Genomic DNA, 25,799 nt, shown 5'->3' with positions numbered 1-25,799 from the left:
CCTAGGTTTGCATTTCGGTTCTATTTCGGACTCCAGTTTCCTGCTAACCCTCACCTTGGGAGGCAGAAGGTGAAAGCTCAAGTAGTTAGGTCCCCGCTACCCATGTGGGAGAATCTGGATGAGTTCCCAGCTCCAGGCTTGGGCCTGGCCCAGTTCTAACTGTTGTAGTCACCTGGGGAATAAACCAGTACACACAAGATCTCTGCCTGTGCTTAAGTCTGCTATCTTTGCCCTTCAAATAAATAAAAGGCTTTTTTCTTTAAGTAAACCTAGGGCTATTTACACCACTATGGCAAAGGCTGGCAATTATCTTGCTAAGTCAAACAAAAAGACTTTTCCACTTATCAGAACTTTTAAGACAAAACTATTTCAGATATAAACCAACTAGACAACTGCCTAAATTTCCAGACAGTGCCACATCTTAGGTTACTATGATGCTGAAGTCAGCAACTGCATACACATAGTTAATTACTAAGACAAGTCAGAAACAAAATACAAACTGAATTTCAGTTTGTTTGACTTCACCTAACACTTTTAACTGCTCCAGGGAAAATTTACATATACTAAGAAGAGCACTGTGTGGGACTACTGTTAGCTTAAATGGGGATTAGGGGAGAGGTGGGGGGAGTACCTTAACAATCATTATTTATTCAAATTTAACTGAAAAATATGGTATCGAAATTATTATACACAATGCAGAAGACAGAAAGCATTCATTTTTAGTGGAGAGAGAAATAGACAGGCAAGGAGAACTCCCACCCACTGGTTCACTCCATAAATGGAGGAGATAGGCCAGGCCAGGGCCCAGAGCCAGGAGCCAAGAACTCAATCCAGGTCTCCCACGTGAGCGTGAGGGGCCCAACGACTTGTGTCATCACTGCTGCCTCCCAGGGTAGGCACTGGTGAGCAGCAGGAGTCAGAAGCCAGAGCCAAGAAATGAGCCCAGGCACTCTGGCATGGTATGTGGGCGTCTTAACCACTGGGTCAAATCTTGGCCCCAAGCACTCATCTTAAAACCAACATCCTGGACTAATGGTTCAGAGGAAAGTAAAAGCACTGTATATGTACACTTAAAATACACACATGAACACACATCTAACTTAAAGAAAATTCAGTAACTCACTCAGGGTCAAGACGGATATGGATATGTGGACATGGAGATTTACAAAGGTTATTTCTTAGTAGTTACTAAAAATAAATAAATAAATAAAAACCCTCCATCACACTTTGGGACTTTCTATACTCCCCTACAGTCTGCACTCCTCAGTCACATAAGAATTCCTTTTCTAACCAATTGACTCAATTGGCCAAAACATTCTAAAATGAACTCATTCTCAAGAAACATGCAACTAATGATTAAAAGTTTTTAAATATCAGTGCAGTCTCTACAAAACACACTGTCATTGCAAATAAATGGTCATATGTACTATGCATAAGGCTCTAATCAACTGTTGATTTTAAGACACATCATCAATAAAACAAAAGTATATAACAATTATAAAACACTTCCTGACTTCACAAGGTTAAAAATTTTACAAATCAGGGCAGGTGTTTGGCACAGCAACTAAGATGCAGATTGAGATACATGCATCCCACATTAGAGTGCCTGAGTTCAAATCCCAGCTCTATTTACCATGCCAGCTTCCTGCTAATGAGCACCCTGGGAGGCAGCAGTGAGGGCTCAAGTACCCGGGTCCCTGCTGCCATGTAGAAGTCCCTGACTGAGTTAACCGACTGCTGGTTTCAGCCTGGCCCAGACTTGGCTATTGTGAACATTTCTGGAGGGAACCAGGGTATGGAAGATTTCTGCCTCTGTCTATCCTGTCTGCCTTTCAAACCTAAAAATGTTTTTAAAATGTACGTTTATGGGTAGGTACTTGGCCTAGAATAACAGGAGGGTCCCATATCAGAGTACTCGGGTTCAATGCTGGGTCTGATTCTAGCTCCTGACTCCAGCTTACTGGCAGTGTGCAAACCAGGAGGCAGCAAGTAATGGCTCAAGTAATGGGTACCTGACACCCATGCAGGAGATCTGGACTGAGCTCCTGGCTCCTGGCTTCAGCCCAGCCTAGTGCTGGCTACTGCAAACATTTAGGGAATAAAGCTGTCTTTGTCTCTCAGATAAATAAATAAATTTTTAAATAAATAAAAAGCAACTGTATTTTTTAAAATAAATAAAATGTACATTTAGAATCAAGAAAATATAGTAACAAAAGATTATAAACAGTACTCCTTCATTCTCACCTGGAAAACAAATTCAGATATGCCTATATGCTGAAAGATTATACCAGAATGTACCTTTCAACCTAACAAAACCATAAAGTCTAAAACCAAACACTAGTCCAAGAACCGTATTGAATTGTGTGTCCAATAAAAAGCACAATGCCTACTCTGAACAAAGTTAATCTGAAATAAATGTGATTTAAAATTCATATTTACAGATGTGTCAAGACATGAAAGATAAAGCATAATCAATTCAATGAAGATCTCAAAATTGATGTATTACTGAACTTGAACTGACTAGTCAATTTTATCAAAATCATCTAAATTTATCACTGCAGACAGAGTTCAACTATGTACACATAACAAGAGAACAGGCTATGATATGAGCATGCCCTGTTTTAAAGAACCAAATTCTTGCCAAAGAAAGCAAAAGTGCAAAGATGTAAGTATCCTTACTCTAAAAAATGACAAAAGTTAATTTATACTATTGCTTAAGTACTCAAGTGTTTTCTGCATCATACATCACTACTCTGTAATACCTCAAAAATAAGATTTTAGGAAAACATATTTCCACACCAAATTAATTCTACAATTACAGCATAGTTCACAGAGTAATTGAGGTCCTACTATGTGCAAAACGTTTTTCCTGAGTTACTATAAAATGTATCTAATTACAGTACCTGATTATTTCTAGTTTAACAATAGTATTAAGTCCTCTTGGGCTAACATACACTTCTTTTTCTCAACTGGATTTGAAAAATATGATTGGAGACTTCCAGCACCCACATGGGATGCCGGCATAGCAGGCAGTGGCTTAACCCATTATGCCACGACGCCAGTCCCCACTGTAGATTTTAACTAGCACAAAGTCTAAGTGAGGGGCTACTGTGAGGCACATGAATGCTTTCACACACTTAGTCCTCACCACAGCCCTGTGAAAAGGGTACCACTTCACCAAAAGAAGAGGCCAAGACTTCAACGTTAAATTCTACACCTACCATCACAGAGCTACTCAATACTGGAATCTCTGTTCAATAAACCTAGACCCTGTCTCTGGAGTTCAAACTCTTCACTGGCACTGGTTATCTCATACAATGACACTATTTGAGAAAGAGTTCTCAGCTGAATAAAAATGGACTACCATTAAAAATGTAAATTAAAATTTTATTTTGAAACTACTTTTAAGTTTGAATCCTGAGATCCTAACATCCACGGAAAACCCAATTCTTACAGTAAACTCAGTATTCTAAGGCAACTAGTAAATAAACACTGTCAACCTAATATGCTAAACACTGTGGATTTAATGATGAAAAAAATCAAGAAAATACAGTAACAAAAGATTATAAACAGTACGCCTTCATTCTCACCTGGAAAACAAATTTAGATGTGTCCATATGCTGAAAGATTATACTGGAATGTACCTTTCAACCTAACAAAACCATAAAGTTTAAAACCAAACACTACTCCAAGAACAGTATTGAATTGTGTGTCCAATAAAAAGCACAATGTCCCTTTTCCTTATGATTTCCAATTTCTTCTAAGTTCTCAGAACTTAAGCTGAGGTGGAAAACAATCAGCTAATTTCACTATCAACTGAAGAAGGGGAAGGAAGAGAAGAAAGAATGATGTTCCTTTTTTTCTTTTAATTAAAAAATTAGCATTAGGCGTTCCCTGCAGCAGTTAAATTGCCACTTGGGATACCCACATCTCGTATCAGAGTAGCTACTTCAAGTCCTGGGTGCTCCACTTCTAATCCAGTTTTCCCAGTCTACCTTCCCATTAATGCATACCCTGGGAGGCAGCAGGTAATGGCTCAAGTACTTGGGTCCCTGCCACCCAGGTGGGATACCCAGACTAAGTTCGGGGCTCCTGGTTTCTGTCTAGCTGCACCTTGGTAGTTGCAAGCATTTGCAAGGTGAAGCAGCACATGGAAGTTCTCTGTCTCTGTGTGAGTGTGTGTGTGTGTGTGTATGTATACAGGTGTGTGTACCTTTCAAATAAAAATAAAATGCTTTTCAGAAATTAGCAATTACGCAGCATTTTATATTAAAAAATAAATAGTAAATAATTAGTCACTTTATACACTGTCACCCATAAACCACTTGAAGATCTCACAGAGGAAGTTTCTAAATTACAATTTAAAAGCCACAAATTCATAAGAATTAATTTTTCAACAAAAGGATTCCTTCAGCCAGGAAGCAAGTCAAAGGACACTCCTTCCTATCACCAAATGCAATGATCCCACTGTGCCAACTGAGCACAGTCCCGGCTCTCCACATAACACCATCTGTAATCTCAGTTCTAGCCCCTATTTTAAAAGGAGGAAAACATCTTCTTTTCTATTGTTTTTCCTCATGAAACCCATCACTGAGGTTAAATATATAATCTGTACTGTCCAAGAAAACTTCTCATCCACACACTAAACAGTACACCTTCTTTCAAAAGCACAACTTGGTCTTTGATACATCCCCAAAAATATGATTTTCAGCTATTTTGTAGTTGTGCTCCAAGCCTGGGGAAAAGGAAGGGCCTCGCCAAGCTGCTAACCAGCTAGGAGTGAGCCCACAGGCCCAGCAGAACCCCACTTCTCAGGGGCTGGCTAGCCACCCTTCCCCCTTTTCCGACAAACAGAAGAGGGCCTGTGGAGACCCTCAGACGCTGAGGACTGGGTTAGTTTCCTCACATACGTGGATGCACCTGAACGTCTTACCCGTTTGCCTCAACCTCCATTTCTTCCCCTAAATGGTGTACTTTCCCCATTCGCCAGCATTCTCATCCATTCTAACTGCACTCCCATTTCTCCACAACCGGGTATTCGGTGTTTCGGTCAGACAGCAGAAGGATTAGGCACCTGAGTCCCATGGACTTGTGACATGATATAGCAAAAACAAACTGAACCCTTTTTCCCATCCTAGCACATTCCAGGGTGGAGGTTTTGATGGTCTAAAGTTCAAGGCTCTCTGACTCTCAGACATCTCAGAGGTCAAGAATCAGCAACACAATTCTTAGAAGGGTTACCTAAACCCTAAACACCCTGGAATGGACAGCTGACCACTCACCAACACCTCTCATCAGGAGGCCTGAGGGGGCTCCTCCCCATCCTATGGACTGACCAAGCCACAGGGAAACAAGGTCCACTAGCTCACATGAATTGTGATCTTTGGGAAAGGAGTTCCTTCCAACCCAGAGCATCCAACAACACAGGACGATACCACTCGACATCCAGACACCCCACTATGCTCAAAGTCACGTATAGGAAGACAGCTAAATAACACCTACAGACTGCTTTTATTTATACTTCCAACTGATATTTTTAAAAAGTAGTAAAACAGAAGATCAGGGGAGACTACTAAATTTACCTTTTAAATTATTCTCCAAAAAATATTCCATATGTAGCAACATCAAAGCAGATTCCCTCTAAATCCAAAGATATGCCAATCATCACAAGAGACTGATGTGGAACAGAGATCATTTCAGTACCTACTTTTCAGACTTAATTATTCTCTAGGGAAATCAAAAAAAAAAATCTGTATCAAGACTGATCAGGTAATGAAACCAAGATGCACTTGTTAATAATTTCAGCACTTCTAACTTAACCAAGAGAAAGTAGCAGAAAATAAGGCATCATTCCACCATCATTAAAACAGATTACTAATCTCTCGTCTTTGCTACTAAACAGAAAAAAAGTATTAATGATCAATTAACCATAAAAGTAAACCATCATACACTTATATGCATGTCTGTCCAGGCCTCTCTAACAATATATGTTTATTTTATAAATCTGACATACCACTTAACTGACTTAAGTACCAAAAAGTTCCCTAAAATTAAAGCCACCTAAAAAAGGTCACCTTAAAGGGGAAAGAAAAATCCATGGCCCACATCTCAGAAAAAAATGACTAAACACATCAGAAAAGCAGAAGTTAAGAGGATAAAATGACACCAGAACTAAAAAGTTGCAACAACCGAGGTACCTTTTAGCACTAGTCGACAATTTAGCAGCCGTCTTGCTGGATATTTTTCCCTCCTTCTTCTTGGGCTGAACTTGCTCTCGTTCCGGTTCTTGCTGAACACTTTCACGCTGGTCTCCATCAGAACTTCCTCCACTAGTGCTTGGACTGTCATCAACTCTTTGTGCCTCAGTGGACATTTTAGATCCTTGATTAAAGAAGCAAATATTATTTATTCAGCTGTGGGGAGGACTACTGTAAGGTACTTCCACACAAGAAAGCGAGCCTAAAAAATAAAACAAGTAAAATGCAATATAAAATGGATTCAGTCAGTCATTTACAAAAACAAACAGTGCTAGGAGTTACCAAAACTTTTCTTTCATCCATTCAAAATGTATTAAGAAATGAAAATGCAAATTTCATACACAAAATGTTCATAGCATCATTACAATAGCCTAAATATCAAAAACAATTCAAATGTCCACGGACAAAGGGAAATAAAAATGTGGTAGACCCATAACGGATTAATATTTAGCCATTAAAAAGGAATGGTGTACAGTATCCATAGCAATACAGATGAATCTTGAATTATCACACAAGTCAAAGAAGTCAGGCACAAATGACCACAGTTTGTATGTTTCCATTTCTATGAACTATCTAGAATAGGCAAATCCACAAAGACATAGAAAAAGGGCTAGGAATGAGGGAAAAATGCACACTAACTGCTAATGAATACAGGTTGGGGTGATAAAAATGCCTTTAAATTAGATAACGGTGATGTTGCAAAACTGTCAATACAGCAAAAACAAGGGTTTTTTTTTTTTAGAAAAAAAAAGAATTATTCATTTATTTGAACGGCCAAGTAACAAAGAAGGAGAGACGGAGATAGAACAAAATCTTCCGTCTGCTGATTCACTCCCCCAAATGGCAGGAGCTGGGCCAGGCTGAAGCCAGGAGCCAGGAACTCCAACAGGGTCTCACACGTGGGTAGCAGGGGCCCAGGTACTTGGGCTATCTTCCACTGCTTTCCCAGGCACCACAGCAGGGAGCTGGATTGGAAGTAGAGCAGCCCTGCAGAGCCTAGAACCAGCACTCCATTACTGATGCCAGCTTTGGAAATGGCAGCTAACTTAACCCAATGTGCCACAACACTGGCCCCCCGAAGCCAGAGTTACACATTTTTAAAGGATTTAGTGTATAATACATAAATTATATCTTAATAAAGAGATTATTTTAAAAAGAATAAGAGAAGGAAAGGAGGGAAAAAAAGGACACAGGCCCACTTGCTATACCAGGCACTGTGGTAAACCTGTTAGCCCCACAACTGTGAGAATTTTGAACTACAAGGTAAGCCAGCTTGCTAAGTGCCGCAACAGAGGTTAGCACAAATCCACAGATACAGAGAAATAAGGGCTACTTTCACATCCACATCCAATCAATACATCCTCAGGGCTGAACTCAGGTTAGGAATCCTCTAGCAGACAGTTTAAGTAACCTTCATGACAGCCTAAGAACAGAGGCCTGCTTGATCTAAATAAAGCCTGAACCACAGGACAGCATCAGCACCGATTCCAGCATATAAAGCAATCACGTTTCACAAGGGAGGGTGACAGTATTCAGACAATGAAGAACTCCTTTTTGCCCCACAGTCTGGAAGAAATGTCCCTCAAGGTTTTCAAATTCCCTTTGCTCTAAGTTCATGTTCTCCAAGCAACTCTGATTATCAACTAAATTTCCTCAATACCTTGGTACCTCGGCAGCTTTTATAACCTAGATAGCAGAGACCAAAAAAAAAAAAAAAAAAATCCTGGTAAATTAAAGGACTATCCTCCCTCCCCTCAGTGTCCTTCTATCATAATCAATTGCTGCGCTTGATTACCATGACCTCCCTTACAATCCTACCAGCTGAGTGTTGTGACAAATGCAGAACTACCCTAGCCAAAGGGATGCTCTGAGATGCTACAAGGCCTTGTGCCCTCCATGGCGCAGTCACCTCACGGCCACCTGGACTCCATACAGCTATCTCTCAACACTGCCTTAAAGAACAAAACTACCTATGTTTTAAGAAACACCATCAACACCACAAAATACACCTTTACCAAAACACAATAAACAGGACAAAATTCCTTTTGAAAAGGATACTTTTTGTTTCATTTGTTTTTGAGGGTTGTTTTGGTCAGCTAAGGCTGGACCAAGCGGAAGCCAGGAGCTTCATCTAGGTCTCCCACGTGGGTGGCAGGGGCCCAAGCACTTTTCCCAGGCCACCAGCAGGGAGCTGGATAGGAAGTGGAGCAGCCAGGACTCAAATCAGCACCCATATGGGATGCTGGTGTCCCAGGCAGTAGCTTCACCATTACCCTACAATGCTGGCCCTGAAAAGGATACTTCTTACCACCCCTTAATCAAATCAAGATGTGAAATAAAATTTGCTTTTATGACTGGATGTAGGTATAGGATAGGTAAAAGATATCTCTCACATAGTTTTTCAATACTATAATTAACTGAATCTGTGTGAATAGCTAGTTGACACGGATAAAAATGCAACTTCACCAAAGACTAACTTTTGCAGATTTTTCTAAACCAAAGTCATTTTGGAATACAGTCCTTTAACAAGGTGAGCAAAAAGCACTACAACAGAGTGGGAGAATCTGGAAGCACAGAGGGGTGAAGAGTCGAGAAAAATAATCAATGTCTTCACTGAGACACCACCCACCCCTACTCCAAAAAACGGAGCCATTTCCCTACGCCAAACAAAAATACACCTGCCCAAACAGCTCTGAAACGCACTGCTGGGATGTCTCCCTACCCTTCTCTCTTCTGCAAATGCAGAGCATCAGCCCCACAGCTGTGACATCTGTTATGAACACGAAAGTCACCTAATAGAATGCTCAAGTTTTACATCAGTAGGTTTCAGATGTAGCGCTAAAAACCCTACCATATTTCTTGCTTTTTTAAAATTTTTACTTCACTTTAAATTATCATTCTTGGATTGAACATTAGTTTTTTTGTTCCGCTTACATCTTTCAATTAAAATGTCAGAAGTTTAAAACACTGTCAGTATGTACACAATAGCATGTCAGAGCAGATGTGCATGGGAGTCAGAAAGAATAATTCTCAGAGAAAGGCATCCAGATATAGCGAAGTGTTGCCAACAATATTTTAAGAAACATGAAATGAGTAAGAAATCATTTTACATATCTTTAACCAGAAGCAATCCATTACATGACAAATATATGGGAGCCTAAATGAAATAGGACTCTCTTACTTGAAGCTGAAGCTTCAGTTTAATAAACTCTGATTTAATAAGCTATGCCTAGAGTTTCAGCTGTGCATAGTAGTTATAAAGCTTCACATTCTTCTCAATGTTCCATTTATGTGCATGACACACTATCTATTAATGCTATGATTACAGACTTAAAGACTACTCAATGATCTAAAACTCAAATTTCATAAATTACTCCAGAATATCAGAAGACTAAAGTAAAAATTAGTCTAAGGAGAGAACTATTAAAAATGCTTACGTTTAAAATGCCCAAATAGAGCAAAATTATCTATAGTTTCACAATAAAGAAAAAATTATGTTACTACTTTTGACCTTATAAGATACTTTATTTCATCCAAATCTTAACCTACAAACGAAAACTTCATCTGAGACCACTGATAATCACCACAGACACTTTAGAAATGGTTTTCATATTTCTTTTTAAAATATAAAAAGGGGAATTTCAGCTGATTTTGTTTTTTGAATGACTAATTACAGGAAAAATATGGAAAAGGAAATATTGCACCACTCAGGTGCAACTGATTTTTATGAAGAAAAAGTAGTCTATAAATCATTTTAATTAGTTGTAAGTATAAAATTGGTGTCTTTTCTCTCTAGTGTACAAATGAATAAAAATGAATTAAAACTCTTTAACTATTATCTTCTAAATTAGCATTTTAAAATTATATTTAAAAGTAATCCCTAAATAGCTAATCTGACCCAATGATCTAATCTAGAGGAAAGACAGACACAAATCCCAGTGTTCCAAACAGAGCTGCTCTGTCAGAGACTGAGATCTGTGCATTACTCTTGTTAGTTCACATTCAAAACAAAAGCTGACTTATAAACAGACATTTTCAGGTAGGCAGACCCTCCTAAAGTATGTATTATATTTAAGAGTTTAAATACTGTTCTTCAACACACTGAATTTGTCTTAGTTATGTACTCTATGTCGCAATTAGTCCTGGGAATGAGCATCATACAGTGAATGAAACTCACATGCTCCATAAATGTTGAGTGATTTCGTTATAAATATTATTGATAACATAAGAGCAATGATAGATCACTCTGCAGACAAGCCTTGCAATAGTATCCCGTAGTATAAAACTAAAAAAGCAAGTGTTCGTGTCAGCTTTCCTACCAGGAAAACGTTCGATTCTGTCATCTGTATCATGCTGTCCTCTTATACATTTTTATAAACTTTTATAATATGTAAAATAACTTATGCTATATGAATATACACAACATCTGGCAATACCTAGCTTTTAACGTACCTGTAAAGATATTTATGCAAGAAATTGTGGAACACCCGATGGGGGGTGGGGTACTGTTGTCCTAGGGGAGATGGGATGGGGTACAACGTATGAAGACACTCCATTCTTAGCATTGAAGACACTCCATTCTTAGCATCAGCTCACATATGAAACTCCAAGAGCCAAGGGGAGCGTTCAAACTGTCTAAGACAAATATTTAGATTCCCAAGGTCCAGACAGAATCATCACACATTCAGAAACATACTGTTTCAAGAATCAAGGACGAAACACTCAAAGCTTAAAACCCTTTCTGAACAGTGAGATAAGCTGAGAATAGGTCCTAGCACTTCCTTTTGTGCTTTTAAATAAAAATATTTGAGTAGACGCTCGTGAATCTTGGAAACATGCAAATGGCTCTAACAGCCACGGAGCACAGGATGATGTCTTTCTAAAGCGGCCTTAATTTCCTTAAGGGAAGATGGATTGGACGTTTCTGGTTGGCCGTGGGGGGAAAAATAGCCACATTGAAGCCACGCTTTATCTTCATTAGAAATGGTAAAGGGCAAAAGGATCAAAATATTTAGAGAGGAAAAAAAAAAAAAAAAGAGGGGCGAATTTGGTGTTGGGGGGGGGGGGGGCGGGCAGAGGGAATCCAGTTTCAAACCAGGCCAGTGGGGGCTGCAGAGAAAAATGGGCTTCGGTTCCAAACTGTGACAAGCACCAGGCATCACAAAAGACCAACACCACACACACCCCACAGCAGGGCACACACAAATACACCTCCCAAGGTCTTCCTCTGGGCGGGCCACCGGGGTGCAAGGGCGGCGGAGCCAGACCTGGCACTCGCCAGGGGAGACACCATGTGCAGCAATTATGCAATTAGGGAAAACAGCGAAAGATCACGCCGGGCACTTTCCACCGTGACATTTACGCTGTACTTTTTGCAAAGACTTAGTTCCAGGATGCGGCTGGGAGCGGGTAGGGGCCGGCACGGTGGAGAAGGATGGGGAACTGAGAACGGAAGGGGGTAGACGACGGGCAGGGAGGGAAGAGGCACCAGGGGGGGAGGATGGGAAGGAGGGGGAGGGGTGGAAAGGGCGAGAATCGGGGGCAGGAGGCTCTCGGGAGGGGGCGCCGGGCACGGTGCACGCCGCGCGCAGGAGAGGAAGGGAGCCGGGGCTCGAGGGGTGCGGACGGAGACCTGCGGCGCGAGGGGGGCTGAGGCGGCCGGCAGGCGGGGAGGGCGCCCGAGGCAGGGGGCACCGGCGGGCCCGAGCGAGTACCTGAGGGAGGGGTGTCCGCGCAGGTCGCGGGCTCCACACGCAGCCGGGAGAGGGCAGGGCTGCGCGGCGCGACGGGGGAAGGGGCTGCGGAGGCCCGGGCCACGGAATGGTCCCCGCCGCCCGTCCGATCGCCGACAGCCGGACCCACGCACCCCGCACCCGACCGCCCGGCCACGCCTGTCCCCGCCGCGCTCGCGCCCGCCCCGGACTCACCCTCCGCGCCGCCGCCGCCGCCGCCGCCCGCAGCCGTTCCAGCTCCGGCTTCCGAGGCTGCTCCCCGCGGCCGCCGCCGCTGTGGCCGCCTGAGTCCTGGAAAGTGAAGCCACCACCTCCGGGAGCCGCCGCCGCCGCCAGCCGGCCGTCCGCGCGCGCGCCCGCGAGTGCGCGTGCCCGAGCGCCCGCCCGGGAGAGACCGCGAGAGCGCGAGCCCCACGTCGGCCGTGCGGCGCCGCGCGCCTCTCTCCTCCTCCCCCCCCAACACAACGCCGCCCCTCCTCCACCGGCGCGCGGCCGCGAGGGGGCGGGGGCGGGCGCGCGCACGGCCGGGCTGCCCCGCCGGGCCGGGCCGGGCCGGGCGAGGGGCGGAGAGGCGGCGCGCAAAAGTAAAGTGACAGGCGCGTCCCGCGCGCCGACTGGACCGCGGCCGGGGGTGGGCGAGGGGCAGCGCGTCGGGGAGCGATGGCAGGGCCAGGGGGAGGTGGGGGAAACCGAGGCTGCCGGTGCGGCCGCAGGGAGGGGACGCGGGGACCTTGACGAGCACGCGCTTTAAAGGGGAAGGCTGACTGGGGGGTGGGAGGGGCGGGGGTTGTCCGGAGACGGGGCCGGGAGGCCCCACTGCAGCCTTGACCTCACACTCACCTTAAAGCTTCCGCACAGACGCTTCCTGGTGCCATGGCAAACCCGACTCCTGGACGCGTGGTGTCCACGCGCACCCAGACGGGAAACTTGACGCTGGCCTGTGAAGTTCGTCCGGGCTGGGCCTGACCCTTCACCCGACACCGCGGCGCGAAGGTCATCCTGCCCTTTGGTTCTCTGACCCAGAACAGAACGCACACCGGCGGGTAGCTGGGGGCTCTTCACCCCCAACAACTGGGACAGAGCACACGGCGCCCGCTTTGCAAACGGCGCTCCCGTGAGATTTCCCACCCCTACCTGCAGCAGGTCTTCCCTGAACGCTCTCACTCGCCTCACCTCTGCTGGGTAGCGATCCCAGAGCTGGGAGTGTGCGGAAGCCCTGCCCGGTTAGCGCCCGAGAAGTGGGACAGACTGCAGGTAGCCTGAGCATCACCTGGCCAGCTACCTAATTAGGTGAGGAAACCCAACCCCCCACCCCCACCCCCCAGGCGCCTTGAGCCCTACACAGAGCAACGAACTGAGTCCAGAAGAAATCCGTGCAATAAGGCCCCGGAGGACCAGAGCTGTGCCTGTGTCTAGAACCGAACATTGCTTTTCTCAGATGTCTTCTTCAACCTTGACTTTCTTTCTAACATCCCTGAAATCTCACAAAAGCAAGTGCTGGCGTCTAGCCCGTGCAAATCACCACTGTGCAAAAATGGGTGCATTCCTGTGTACCGCTTGGACATGCCACTCAGGGGTGGCAACTGGCCCTCTTACTCTTAAACTCTGAAATGGACATCGGAGGACTGGACATTAGCGTTTTTCTGGGATTGTCAATTATATAGCCACCTAAATCACTCACATGGGACGGTGTATTAGTAGGCATGGTGTCGTAAATTAAAAGGAAAAAATGCCGTAAAATGCATCATGTTGGCTTTCTAATACTTAGAAAATAACTAAATACAGCATTTCATAGGCTGCCTAAAATGCGTGCACAATTCATGTACCTCGTGACGCATTTCTATATTATTTTCATTCTACTGATTGCATTTCAAGAACTCAGAAATTTCAAGTTTTTCAACCATTTCATAGGATACATTACAGAATCCTCATTCCCCATGCTTTTCTCCAATTAAACAATTCTTTTATATGTATGTTCTTCTGTTTGTCTTGTTGTTTATTTGTTTACAAGGAACATTTTATAACAGAGTATGCTTCTGTTACAGAAATTTCAAAGTTGTAGTTCTTGGTCATTGGCAGCTGAGAGCCAGGAATGCTGCGATGTTGACTTCAGTCCCTGCGGAAAGGACTGGAAAAAGTTTCACGGCTTAATTGCTAAAACTGGTTGCTACAATACCTCAACAGTGGATGTTTTAACTGCTGTTTGCTATCTGCTAACTTCCAAAAACGGTGTAGTACAAGTCAGACTTAGTCTTTTCATCCATCTGCAGAATATTGAATACCAGGCACTAGGTGCTAGGGCTATAACATTGAATAAAAGAGAAAAGTCCCTGTCCTCAGAGCACTGCCCTGCCCCTGCGCCTTCTGCCTGACACTCTACATTCAATGCACCAGAAAATTCTGTTGGCTCTGCTCTTGAAAATAGAACCCTAGGCCGGCACCGCGGCTCAACAGGCTAATCCTCCACCTATCGGCGCCGGCACACCGGGGTTCTAGTCCTGGTCGGGGCACCGGATTCTGTCCCAGTTGCCCCTCTTCCAGGCCAGCTCTCTGCTGTGGCCTGGGAGTGCAGTGGAGGATAGCCCAAGTGCTTGGGCCCTGCACCCCATGGGAGACCAGGAGAAGCACCTGGCTCCTGCCTTCCGATCAGCGCTGTGCGCCAGCCGCAGCGTGCTGGCCGTGGCGGTCATTGGAGGGTGAACCAACGGCAAAAGGAAGACCTTTCTCTCTGTCTCTGTCTCTCTCTCTCACTGTCCACTCTGTCTGTCAAAAAAAAAAAAAAAAGAAAATAGAACCCCAAAGTGTCCACTCCATCCTACCCCGCTCCCCACTGCTAATGTCTTGATCCAATCCACCGGCATCTCTTAACAAAAGTCTCTTACTGGTCTCTCTACTTCTCCATCTACCTTCTTCCACCACACACACGGAGCAGTCTCAATGTCCTTTAAAATTCAGGTTATATTTTGTCTCCTCAAAGATTCCAGTCGGGGGCAGCGCTGTGCCTTAGTGGGTAAAGCCGCCGCCTGCGGTGCCAGCATCCCTCATGGGCGCCGGTTTGTATACTGGCTGGCCTACTTCTGATCCAGCTCTCTGCCATGGCTTGGGATAGCAGTAGAAGATGGCCCAAGTCCTTGTGCCCCTGCACCCGCGTGGGAGACCCGGAAGACACCCCCGGCTCCTGGCTTCGGATCAGCGCAGCTCCTGCCGTTGTGGCAATTAGGGGAGTGAACCAGTGGATAGAAGACCTCTCTCTCTCTCTCTCTCTCTCTCTCTCTCTCTCTGCCTCTGCCTCTATAACTCTGCCTTTCAAATAAATAAATAAATGTTTTTAAAATTCCAGTGGATTTGCATCCTAGAGCAACAAAGTTCTTATAGTGGGCGCCCGCCCTGTGCGACCTGCCCGCCACTTCCAACCCCTCTGACCTCAGGTTGTGCAATTTCACCCCTTCTCCCTCCAGCCACACTGGCCTTGGGAATACAGAGCACAGCCAGCATGTCTCAGCATGAAGACTTCTGCACTTACTGTTTCCCGTCCCTAGAACATTCTTCCCTCCCAACCCTCCCCCAGAGCTGCTTCTCATCTTCTCTGCTTTGTTTTTCTCCATGACCCTCACCTATTTCTTTTAGTCTCCTCTGGGAAGAGGACTAAAAGAGACTAAAAGAATGTCCTTCTCCTCCTTTTGCCTCCCCCCCTCCTTAAACAATAATAATTAGCACTTACCATGTCCTTAGCTTGGACAAAGGCAAAGTTCTAAGTACTTTACACATACTAGGTCATGGTTACAGTATAAATTGGTTTCATGCCATCAACCCCATTGTACAGATAAGACCACTGAGGTGCAGGGGGATTAAGTCCCTTGCTCATAGTCACACAGTGAGTAGTGGTGGACTTAGGTTTGAAATCAATCTTGACTCTGAAATCTGAGCTTCAGGACACTTTACCATGAGTCCAGAGTTACAAACGTGAATTTTTATTTCATTTTCCAGGAGAGAGTTACAGAGAGAGAGGGAGAGGGAAAAACAGAGAAAGGTCTTCCATCTGCTGGTTCACTCCATAAATAGTCACAACAGCCAGAGGTAGGCCCATCCAAAGCCGGGAGCCCAGGAGCTTTTTCCAGGTCTCCCATGTGGGTGCAGGGGTCCAAGCACTTGGGCCATCTTCCACTGCCTTCCCTGGCAAATGGAACTGTTTCTCTGAAAGATTCTTACAACTTCGTCACTGCCAATTTTGTGAGAAGGCAGAGTCACACAGGAAAGACCTCTCTTGGTCAACTGGGCTGGATTTGAGCAGAAAACATCACACTGGTAGAATCCTGCTGTGTAAAAAACTTCCGTTCTTGCTAGGCACCAGGTGACCAGGGGTTCTTAAATATTTGGATAGCCCTGGAAAGAAATACCTTAGCTCAGATTGCCAAAGATCAGGACCCCGAGAGGCTGAATGAAAAACAACCATCTTTTGCATACAACTTTGCTTGAGTGAGGCTGTAAGAACCCTGCATTCACCCTGAATATTTGGAGACTTAAGAAGGAAAAAAGAGACTGGCATTGTGGTGCAATAGGTTAAGCCTCCACCAGTGGCGCTGGCATCCCATAGGGGTACCAGTTCGAGTCCCAGCTGCTCCACTTTCCATCCAGCTCCCTGCTAAAGGCCTGGGAAAGCAGTAGAAGATGGCCCAGGTGCTTGGGCACCTGCACCCACGTGGGAGACCCAGAAGAAGCTCCTGACTCCTGGCTTCAGATTGGCCCAACTCCAGCCATTGAGGCCATTTGGGGGAGTGAATCTGTGAATCAAACCTCTCTCTGTGTGTCTTTCCCTCTCTGTCTGTAATTCTGCCTCTCAAATAAATAAATAAATCTTTAAAAAAAAAAAAAAACTAAAGAAGGACAACCAAGACATGGGGAAATCGAAGCTCCACCATGACTGAGACCTGAGGATCCCAGTATTTAGTCCAATATTTCACAAATAACCCACCAGGTGTTTAACACATGTTTGTTGCGTAAGTGAATAAATGAGTGAATTTCAACATCTTATCTGCAGCTTCCTGAAACACCGAGCTAGAAACACCCTGCTAAACCACTCCTGAGCCTTTAAATAATAAAGGCTTGTTTTCCACCACTAAGTTTTGAAGGCAGTTTCTCATGCAGTAATAGATGATTAATGCTTCATACTCTCGGCTCTCTAGGGGTGAGGTCCCCCTGCAAGTCTTCTTCATATCCAAGACGCTGGTGCTGTGGTCCCTCCTGAAGGGTGAGGCATCCCAAAATCAGCTACTGCGTCCAGCTCTCCAGCAACACAGCAAGACACAGGGGCTTAAATGAGTGGGTGCTGAGATACGGGTAAAGGGTTTCCAGAAAGAGCCTAGCCCAGGAATGGAAAAGATAAAATAAAAGGATTCAGAAGAACTGTCTGTAGATTCCATGGGGATAAGAAAGGAAAAAATCTTCTCTGAAAAAAACTGTCAGAACAGAAAGGACAATGACATATAAGAGTCAGGTTTGTTGAGCAATGAAATTGTATGGACAAGAATTGCTCTGTTACAGCTATTATAATGTTATTAGTACAACTAAAATTTTTATTTTTATTTCATTGGAAGGAGAGAACTTCCATTAACTGGTTCACTCCCCAAAGTATCTACAGCAACCAGGGCTGGGCCAGGCGGAAGCCAGGAGCCTGGAACTCCAAACAGATCCCCTATGTGGGTGACAGGGACCCTAACATTTGAGCCATCACCTATTGCCTTCCAGGATAGGCATTTGCAAGAAGCTGGATCCAAAGTGGAAAAGCCTCAGGGCCAGTATTGTGGTGTAACAGGGAAAGGCGACACCTGAGAGGTCGGCATCCCATATGGGCACTGGTTCAAGTCCCAGCTGCTCTGCTTCTGATACAGCTCCCTGCAATGGCCTGGGGAAAGCAGCAGAAGATGGTCCAAGTAGCTGGTGCCTCGCCACCTATGTGGGATACCTGGAAGAACCACCTGGCTTCAGCCTGGCCCAGCCCTGGCTGTTGCAGCCATCTGAGGAGTGAAGCAGTAGATGGAAAAATTCTCTCTCTCTGTCTCTCCCTCTCTCTCTGTAATTCTGTCTTTCAAATAAATAAATAATAATAATAATACATTCTACCTTTCAAATAAATAAATAAATTCCTTCCTTTTGGAAGGAAGGAAGGAAGCGAGGGAGAGAGGGAGGGAGGGGAAGGGTGGGTCAGGACTTTAACCAGGCATTCTTTTTTTTTTTTTTTTTTTTTTTTGACAGGCAGAGTGGACAGTGAGAGAGAGAGAGACAGAGAGAAAGGTCTTCCTTTGCCGTTGGTTCACTCTCCAATGGCCGCCGCGGCCGGCGCACCACGCTGATCCGATGGCAGGAGCCAGGAGCCAGGTGCTTTTCCTGGTCTCCCATGGGGTGCAGGGCCCAAGCACCTGGGCCATCCTCCACTGCACTCCCTGGCCACAGCAGAGAGCTGGCCTGGAAGAGGGGCAACCGGGACAGAATCCGGCGCCCTGACCGGGACTAGAACCCGGTGTGCCGGCGCCGCAGGCGGAGGATTAGCCTAGTGAGCTGCGGCGCCGGCCTAACCAGGCATTCTAATACCGAATGTGGGTATCCCAAGTGGTGTCTTAACCATCGTATCAAACAGCTGCTCCAGTAAACATATTTTTAACTTAGGGAAACCCCAGAAGGAGACAAAGGCAGCAGGTGGAGAAGCCTCGTCCTGTCTTGTGCCCTTCTTGACCACTGCAAAGATGGTTTGGAATTCGGCTGTCTGGATTCACGCCCCTAGCTCTGCCTCTGCCTTGCTATGTAGTCACCAACAAGTGACTTCACTTCTTACTGCTTCAGACTCCTCCTCCACAAACGGGCTCGTTTGAATAAATGATTCTTGTGCAGTGTCCGAGAGGAGATGAAGTGAGTTCACATATGTAAGCAGCTGGAATAGCTCATGAAGCAAAATAGGACAATCGAAGCGCGAGCTACTAGTCTTCCTAGTGCTCCGACGGGGGGGGGGGGGGGGCGGTGTCGTCCTCAAGTCTGTGCAGTTATCTCACTGGAGTTGGCACTTCTGCAAATACTGTCCAGATCAGTCCCGGAAGCCGGTCTGCCCGCATCCCATGCTGTTGAAAAGCCTCTACTTTTGTTCTCTGCTTTGCTGTGAGCTCCTCCAGGGCAGAGGCCCTGCCTTACTCGTCTCCACAGGAACATGTTGGTTTAAAGAGAAGCATCCTCATACTGGTTGTTCAAAGGAGTGAGTACACTTGCTTTTCCAATTGCCATTTCCCCCAAATCCCTGGGACCACAGCAGGTAGGTGTCATTGCTCCATGTCATTCATATCAATTACCACCTTCAAATGCTACATAAGTTCTTCATTATTTCTTGGAAATTTGAATGATGCTAATGAATATTCCTAGTACTTCATGAACCCTGTGGCCATTTCTACAGTTTCTATAAAGAACAAATTGTGGAATCACTTTTTATGTGGCCACAACGAAAAAGATCTGTTGTTGGCTGACTTTACCTTTTTGCTTTCATTTTTCTCTATGTTTACTTTTTTTTTTTTTGACAGGCAGAGTGGACAGTGAGAGAGAGAGACAGAGAGAAAGGTCTTCCTTCCGTTGGTTCACCCCCCGAAATGGCAGCTACAGCCAGTGCACTGTGCTGATCCAAAGCCAGGAGCCAGGTGCTTCCTCCTGGTCTCCCATGCAGGTGCAGGGCCTAAGCACTTGGGCCATCCTCCACTGCACTCCCGGGGCCACAGCAGAGAGCTGGACTGGAAGAGGAGCAACCGGGACAGAACTGGCGCCCCGACCAGGACTAGAACCTGGGGAGCCGGCGCCACAGGCAGAGGATTAGCCTAGTGAGCCGTGGCGCTGGCTCCCACAATTTCTTAATAACAGGTTTATTGAGACACAATTCCCAGCCCACACAATTTAGCAACTAAAGTATATAATTCAATGCTTCCAGTAAGCTTACGTATTCAGGGCAGGTGTAGCGTTTTTGGAAACGGGGGAGGATAAAAACTTTGCTGCTCTTTTCTGTGTCCTGCCTGCCCTGTGTCTTTTATTCTGTGGACCAGGGCTTACTCGGAGGACACTGAAGGAAAACCATTTGTTTGGGCTGAGAGTAACATGCAAACCAGAAGCAAACGGCAGAGAAGCCAAGTATGAAGGCTCCCGGCGATTCATCTTTCTAGCGGGGTGCTAGTCAGGTCATCCTCAAACACTGGCATCTCCCTTTTGTTGCCTGGGTCCTCTGGGAAGCAGGTATCAAGATGAAATTAGAAGTGCCAGAGACTGATCGACTTATACATGAAAGATAAAGGGGAAAGGATCAGGAGCAGGCAGGAAAATCCTTTAGGCTACAGTGCACACTCCGTCTCTGTGCAAAGAGTTACGGGACGAAAGGTGGAGGGGCTTGGAAGAGCCTCAGACTGAAGTGTGGCTCTAAGTCCAGTTCAGCCTCACAGAGAGTTCCAGTACAACGACTGCCCACAACAATGGCTAGCAATTGCCAGACCCTACTGCTTCCATCCTTGCTGAGTCCTGGGAAGATCATGTCCTTGGTTCAAAAGCTAAGACGGGGCCTGCGGCACTGCGAGCTGGCAGCTGGCAGCTAACTGGACCCTTCACAGCTCACAAGAGACACTCTGTCTTCAAGAGGGACCCAAACCATGCCTGTCCATAGCTGTAACCTCCCCTTGCACCTTTGTCATCACATCGCCACCTTCACCAACTCTGTTTGACGCCTGCCTTGGCCTTGCTGACTTGGATGAGCGCCTTCACTCATGTCTTTGCTTGCCACCTCCTCTTTAACCTGGGTGCTAAGCTTTGAGCTTTTGATGATAGCTGATATCCTGCATGCAATTCTTCTGGTTGCTCAAGGGTTGACTCGTTCAAGCCTCTGCTGTGCTTGACTTCATTAGACTGACCACTGAGACTCAAAATAAGCGCCTGCTTCTTCAAAAGTTTAAAGTTAGAGTGTGCAGAGCCTGCGCTGTCTTACTATTCCTAGCATTTCTCTCTTTGGAATGTAAGAAACGGGGTGGGTGTTTGACATAGCGGTTAAGACGCTGTTTGGGGACACTGCATCCCATATCAGAGTGCCTGACTCCTCTGCTTCCTGCACAGCTTCCTGTTGATGCACACCATGAGAAGCAGTAGGTGTTGGCTCAAGTACTTGGGCCCCTGACACCTGTGTCGGAGATCTGGCTGGAGATCTGGGCTCCTGACTTCCGCCTGGCCCAGTCCTGGCTGTTTTGAGCCTCTGGGAGAGTGAACCATGGCTGTAAAGTCTTTCTAGCTTTCTGTCTTTCAAATAAAGTGGAAAAATAAATAAAATTTAAAAATACAAGTAAGAATCACTTCCGTTTGCTCTGGAGAATATGTAAGAATTCAAATAGTTGATTCCTTTTCCCCTCCAATCTTTTAGAGAACTGCATCCCTAAGGAGTCATACACTTGCAACAAAGGTTCAGCTGGAAGAGCCAAATGCTGCTAACTCCTGTTAGGCAGAGGGGACGGTAGTCCTAGGTTCTGCCTGCCCTCTGTTTCAGCACGACTTTGCAAAGGGCACTGGCAGCACATTGCTTTTAAGTCAGAGTATCAGTTAGCCATGCTGCGTATGTGTAAATATCGTTATCTACCATACATATGACTTACTCTCAGTCTGACTCTCAAAATTTATAATTATCATTGAGTTATAAAAATTATTTTACCAATGCTATCAGCAAGCTATAGGAGTCCCCCAACACACACAGAGATCTAGAGGCTGTATCTTCATCAACGAAATGTGACAGTGATGACCAATCACATTGTCACTGCTAAATTACAAGAGTGCTTCTTTCAGTTCTACTGTGTAGTAGTGTAAGCATCATGCCAAATTAATTTTTAAATCCTCTTAAAAATTTTAATGAAGCTATTCACACTACATATGTCTTTCTCCTTCCTGTTCCATGAGACACCTTTCCACTTCTTATTTTTATTTTACTGTTTCTCTGCACTCACCTTTTAGTGGAGATAGCGGGTGCAGACAAACGGGGGGGGGGGGTAAGAAGCAAGGGCCACAGCTGGGTCTAACCTATCTCACTCTAGGCTATGCGCGGTGTTCAAAGAGTTCATGGAAATTGAATATTATAGGAAAAAAACTGCATGGATTTAATTTTTTTTGTACCAAAAAATATTTTTTGTGTCTCCATAGACTTTTTGAAGTACCCATGTATTTACGGAGAGCGGTAAATAAGCCTTTAGAGAGGAATGGAATGTTTATATTTTTTAGTTTTTGTTTAGCTATTTTAATTATTTGAGAGGCAGACACACACACACACAAAGAAAGAAAGATTTCCCATCCACTATTCACTCCCTCAAATATCCACAAGAGTCTAGGCTGAGCAAGGCCAAAGCCAGGAGCTGGAATGCAAATCTTCCATGTGGGTGGCGGGAAACCAACTACTTGAGCCAGGATACAGATTAGCAAGCAGCTGGAATCTAGAGCAGATCCAGATACCCTAATAATTACCGCTAAGCCAAATGCCTGCCATGGGATAATTTTTTAAGATATTTATTTATTTGAAAGACAAAGTTACAAAGACAGAGAGGCACAGGTCTTCCCATCCACTGGTTCATTTCCCAAATGGCTGCATTAGCCAGAGTTGGACCAGCCTGAAGCCAGGAGCCAGAAACGTCTTCCAGGTCTCCCATGTGGTGCACTTGGGCCATCCTCTGCTGCTTTCCCAGGCACGATAGCAGGGAGCTGGACTAGAAGTAGAGCAGCCAGGACTCGAACTGGTGCCCATATAGGATGCTGGCATCCCAGGTGCTGGCTTTACCTGCTAGGCCACAGTGTTGGCCTCAAGCCACAGGATATTCAAATGAGTAAGCAAGGAGAGTTCTAAAAAAAACCTGACCCTAAGGAAAAAGAGATCAGAGGCACAGAAGAATTGCCTAGGGATAATTGCTGGGCAATAGCGATTTCAAGCAAGATGTAGAATCTGTTACCTTTTGATTATTTAGGCTCAACCCCTGTAGGCTTTTTATTTAAATCCGAAGGGAAGAAAGTTGAGGACTAAGAACTGACAGTCACTTACCCGCAAAATCTTTTTGACAATACTTGCAGTATAACACAAAAGAGAGGAGGCAAGTATTGCCATGCTGGGGGAGTTGACAAAGTGGGAGGTGGCACTAGCAATCACAATGGCTTGGCTCCGTGGTACAGCTCTGGCACAGTGCTGTTTGGGGCTGGTCTGTAGGGGGCCCTTTAGCAAGTGGTGGAGAGCGGATTTCCCCTGGAGGTTTCATAGGCTTGGGAGGCTTTGGGGAATGTGCTTACTTATGAGAGTCAGGAATGGAAAGAAGGAAACAGGCTGTCTTCTGGCGTACCTGGGGATGACTAGCGGTGGTGATACGGGGCCTCTGAAGGAGGCCGGAGCTCTGATCCTGATGGAAAGAACCTTGTGGTGCCACAGGTGCAGCCACCAGCTGATTTAGAATTCTGTCCAAAAAAACTCACTTGAATGTCTCCAGTGGCAGGGGCCGCCTACCTCCCCGATAGCTGATTCCGTCTCTGCACGGCTTTGACTTTCTTCATCCAAAAACTGCCTCTCCATGCTTTTGTACAATGCCAAGAGCCGTTGTGCAGGAAAGGTTTTTTATCATTTAAGAATGCTAACTTAGGACAAGCCAATCCCACCCCAGCTTGGGATGCTCACGTCCCCTTTCGGAGTGCTTGCTTGGGGCCTGGCTACTCTGCTTGTCATCTAGCCCCTTGCTGATGCACTTGGGAGGCGGCACATGATGGCAAAAGTACTTGGGTTCCTGCTACACATGTAGGAGACCTGGGTGGAGTTCCTGGCTCCTGGTTTTGGCCTAGCCCTGTCCTGGTAGGCATTTGGGGAACAGATCAGTGGCCAGATCTCTCTCTCTGTCTTTCCCTCTCTCTGTCACTCTGCCTTTCAAGTAATTAATAAATATTTTTTAAAAGATTTTATTTATTTGTTTGAAAGGTAGAGTTACAGACAGAGAGAGGTAGAGACGAAGGTCATCCATCCACTGGTTCACTCCCCAAATGGCCACAATGGCCAGAACTGGGCTGATCCAAAGCTAGGAGCCAGGAGCTTCTTCCGGGTCTCCCATGAGGGTGCAGGGGCCCAAGGACTTGTGTCATCTTACACTGCTTTCCCAGGCCATAGCAGAGAGCTGGATCGGAAGTGGAGCAGATGAGCCTTAAACCGGCACCTGTATGGCATCTGGCACCACAAGTAGAAGCTAAGCCCACTATGCCACAGCTCTGACCCCTAATTAATAAACCTCTAAAAAAATAAATAAAGTGCTTACTCCCTGAAGTAAATCTCTCCCTTTCCTTCATTTGTCCCTCACGTAACATTGGTTTGTGATCCCTTGCCATTTAGGTCACTCGGATTTGTCTGTTTCTCTTAGGACATGGTATCAGGAATGGAATGTAATACTCCAGGAGTAATCAACTGCACTGAGAGCAGCAGAAAGCTATTTGTCACCTACTATCCCATCCCAGGGGCTCGTCATTCCCAACTGCTAAGCGTCATAGCACTCCCATGCAGGAGGGGCACATTGCCTTTCAAGAATACATTAGGTTAGGGCCAACAGAAGCCTAGGGGACAATCTTGGTGAGTCAATTCTCTGCTTCCTACATTTTTACCTCTTTAATTAGCATGCACCCTTCATCCCTAAGGCCTGTAGGGAGTAAGATTGTCAGCTTTAAAGAAAAAGCATAAAGTTTACGTCTCCAGAAACTCCTGGTTGGTTCTCTTAGAAATGTGTGTTTGGGGCAAAAAGAAAGGTATTTGGTACTGTTGTCCCAAGAATATGGGGATTTAAGTCCCATAGAAGAAATCTGGTAGGTCTTACACTTGTTTCTGAAATTATATTATGTTTCCACTTCGGTAGTATAAATTGATTCTTTGGGGAAACTGTTTATCTGGGTTTTATCTGCAGAGTATACACAACAGCAGATTTTTAGTATTTTCTTTGCAGTAGGAATTTACTTTTTTACAGCAAGAAAACTTTGTCATGTAAATACCTTCACATTTATATATAGAACATATTCTGGCAGAGCCGTGAGTAATAATTAATTCAAGCTTGGTTGACTACCCAAGACAGCTTCATTACATTTTACACCATTAATGGTTTGTTTACTAAACATTTTTCCCTCCACATCACAAATTCAACATTCCCAACATGTCCTATATTTTTACGTTTTTTTTTCCCTAATAGCTGAGTTGTGCATAACCATGGCCTTATTTGTGTCACACTGTAAAACACCAGGCTGTTTCATACCTCTTACCATTAGGTATTGTTGTTGCACAACAAACCACTCCAAAAGTTGGTGGTTTAAACACCAACAAGTCTTTTTTTTTTTTTTTTTTTGGACAGGCAGAGTGGATAGTGAGAGAGAGACAGAGAGAAAGGTCTTCCTTTTGCCGTTGCTTCACCCTCCAATGGCCACCACGGCTGGTGCGCTGCGGCTGGCACACGGCGCTGATCCGAAGCCAGGAGCCAGGTATTTATCCTGGTCTCCCATGGGGTGCAGGGCCCAAGCACTTGGGCCATCCTCCACTGCACTCCCAGGCCACAGCAGAGAGCTGGTCTGGAAGAGGGGCAACCGGGACAGAATCCGGCGCCCCGACTGGGATTAGAACCCGCGGCGCCGGTCACCAACAAGTCTTTATTTTGCACATAAATCTTAAATTTGGTCAGAGCTTGGTGGAAATGGCTCATTTCTCTTTTACCCATGATCACCTGGAGCTGTCTGATTGACATCTGGAAGACCAGCTTTTAAGATGGCTAGT

General features: G+C 45.4%; 1 protein-coding gene across 6 annotated transcripts in view; it reads right to left on the bottom strand.

Annotated features, from left to right (window-relative positions):
* The window catches only part of UBE2E2 (ubiquitin conjugating enzyme E2 E2), a 388,098-nt gene extending 375,775 nt beyond the window's left edge, over positions 1-12,323 (bottom strand). For 2 of the 6 annotated variants that reach the window (XR_011388222.1, XM_051858867.2), the window contains exons 1-2: positions 12,185-12,317; positions 6,198-6,381 (exon numbers count right to left, since the gene is read on the bottom strand). Coding sequence is in view for 3 of the 6 variants with exons in the window: in XM_051858867.2 (XP_051714827.1) it covers positions 6,198-6,373 (176 nt within the window). In the remaining 3 variants the exon portion in view is untranslated. Of the gene's footprint in view, positions 1-6,197; positions 6,460-11,971; positions 12,142-12,184 lie in introns of those variants that run through there. The other 4 variants (XM_070072852.1, XM_070072853.1, XM_051858869.2 and 1 more) reach the window with 4 other exon arrangements.
* Positions 12,324-25,799: the final 13,476 nt, after the last annotated feature.

The sequence above is a fragment of the Oryctolagus cuniculus genome, chromosome 4 (assembly GCF_964237555.1).
Source record: "Oryctolagus cuniculus chromosome 4, mOryCun1.1, whole genome shotgun sequence".
In the NCBI taxonomy this organism is placed as follows: Eukaryota; Metazoa; Chordata; class Mammalia; order Lagomorpha; family Leporidae; genus Oryctolagus; species Oryctolagus cuniculus.
The sequence above is the reverse complement of the archived record's forward strand: the minus strand, read 5'-3'. Positions and strand labels throughout refer to the sequence as shown.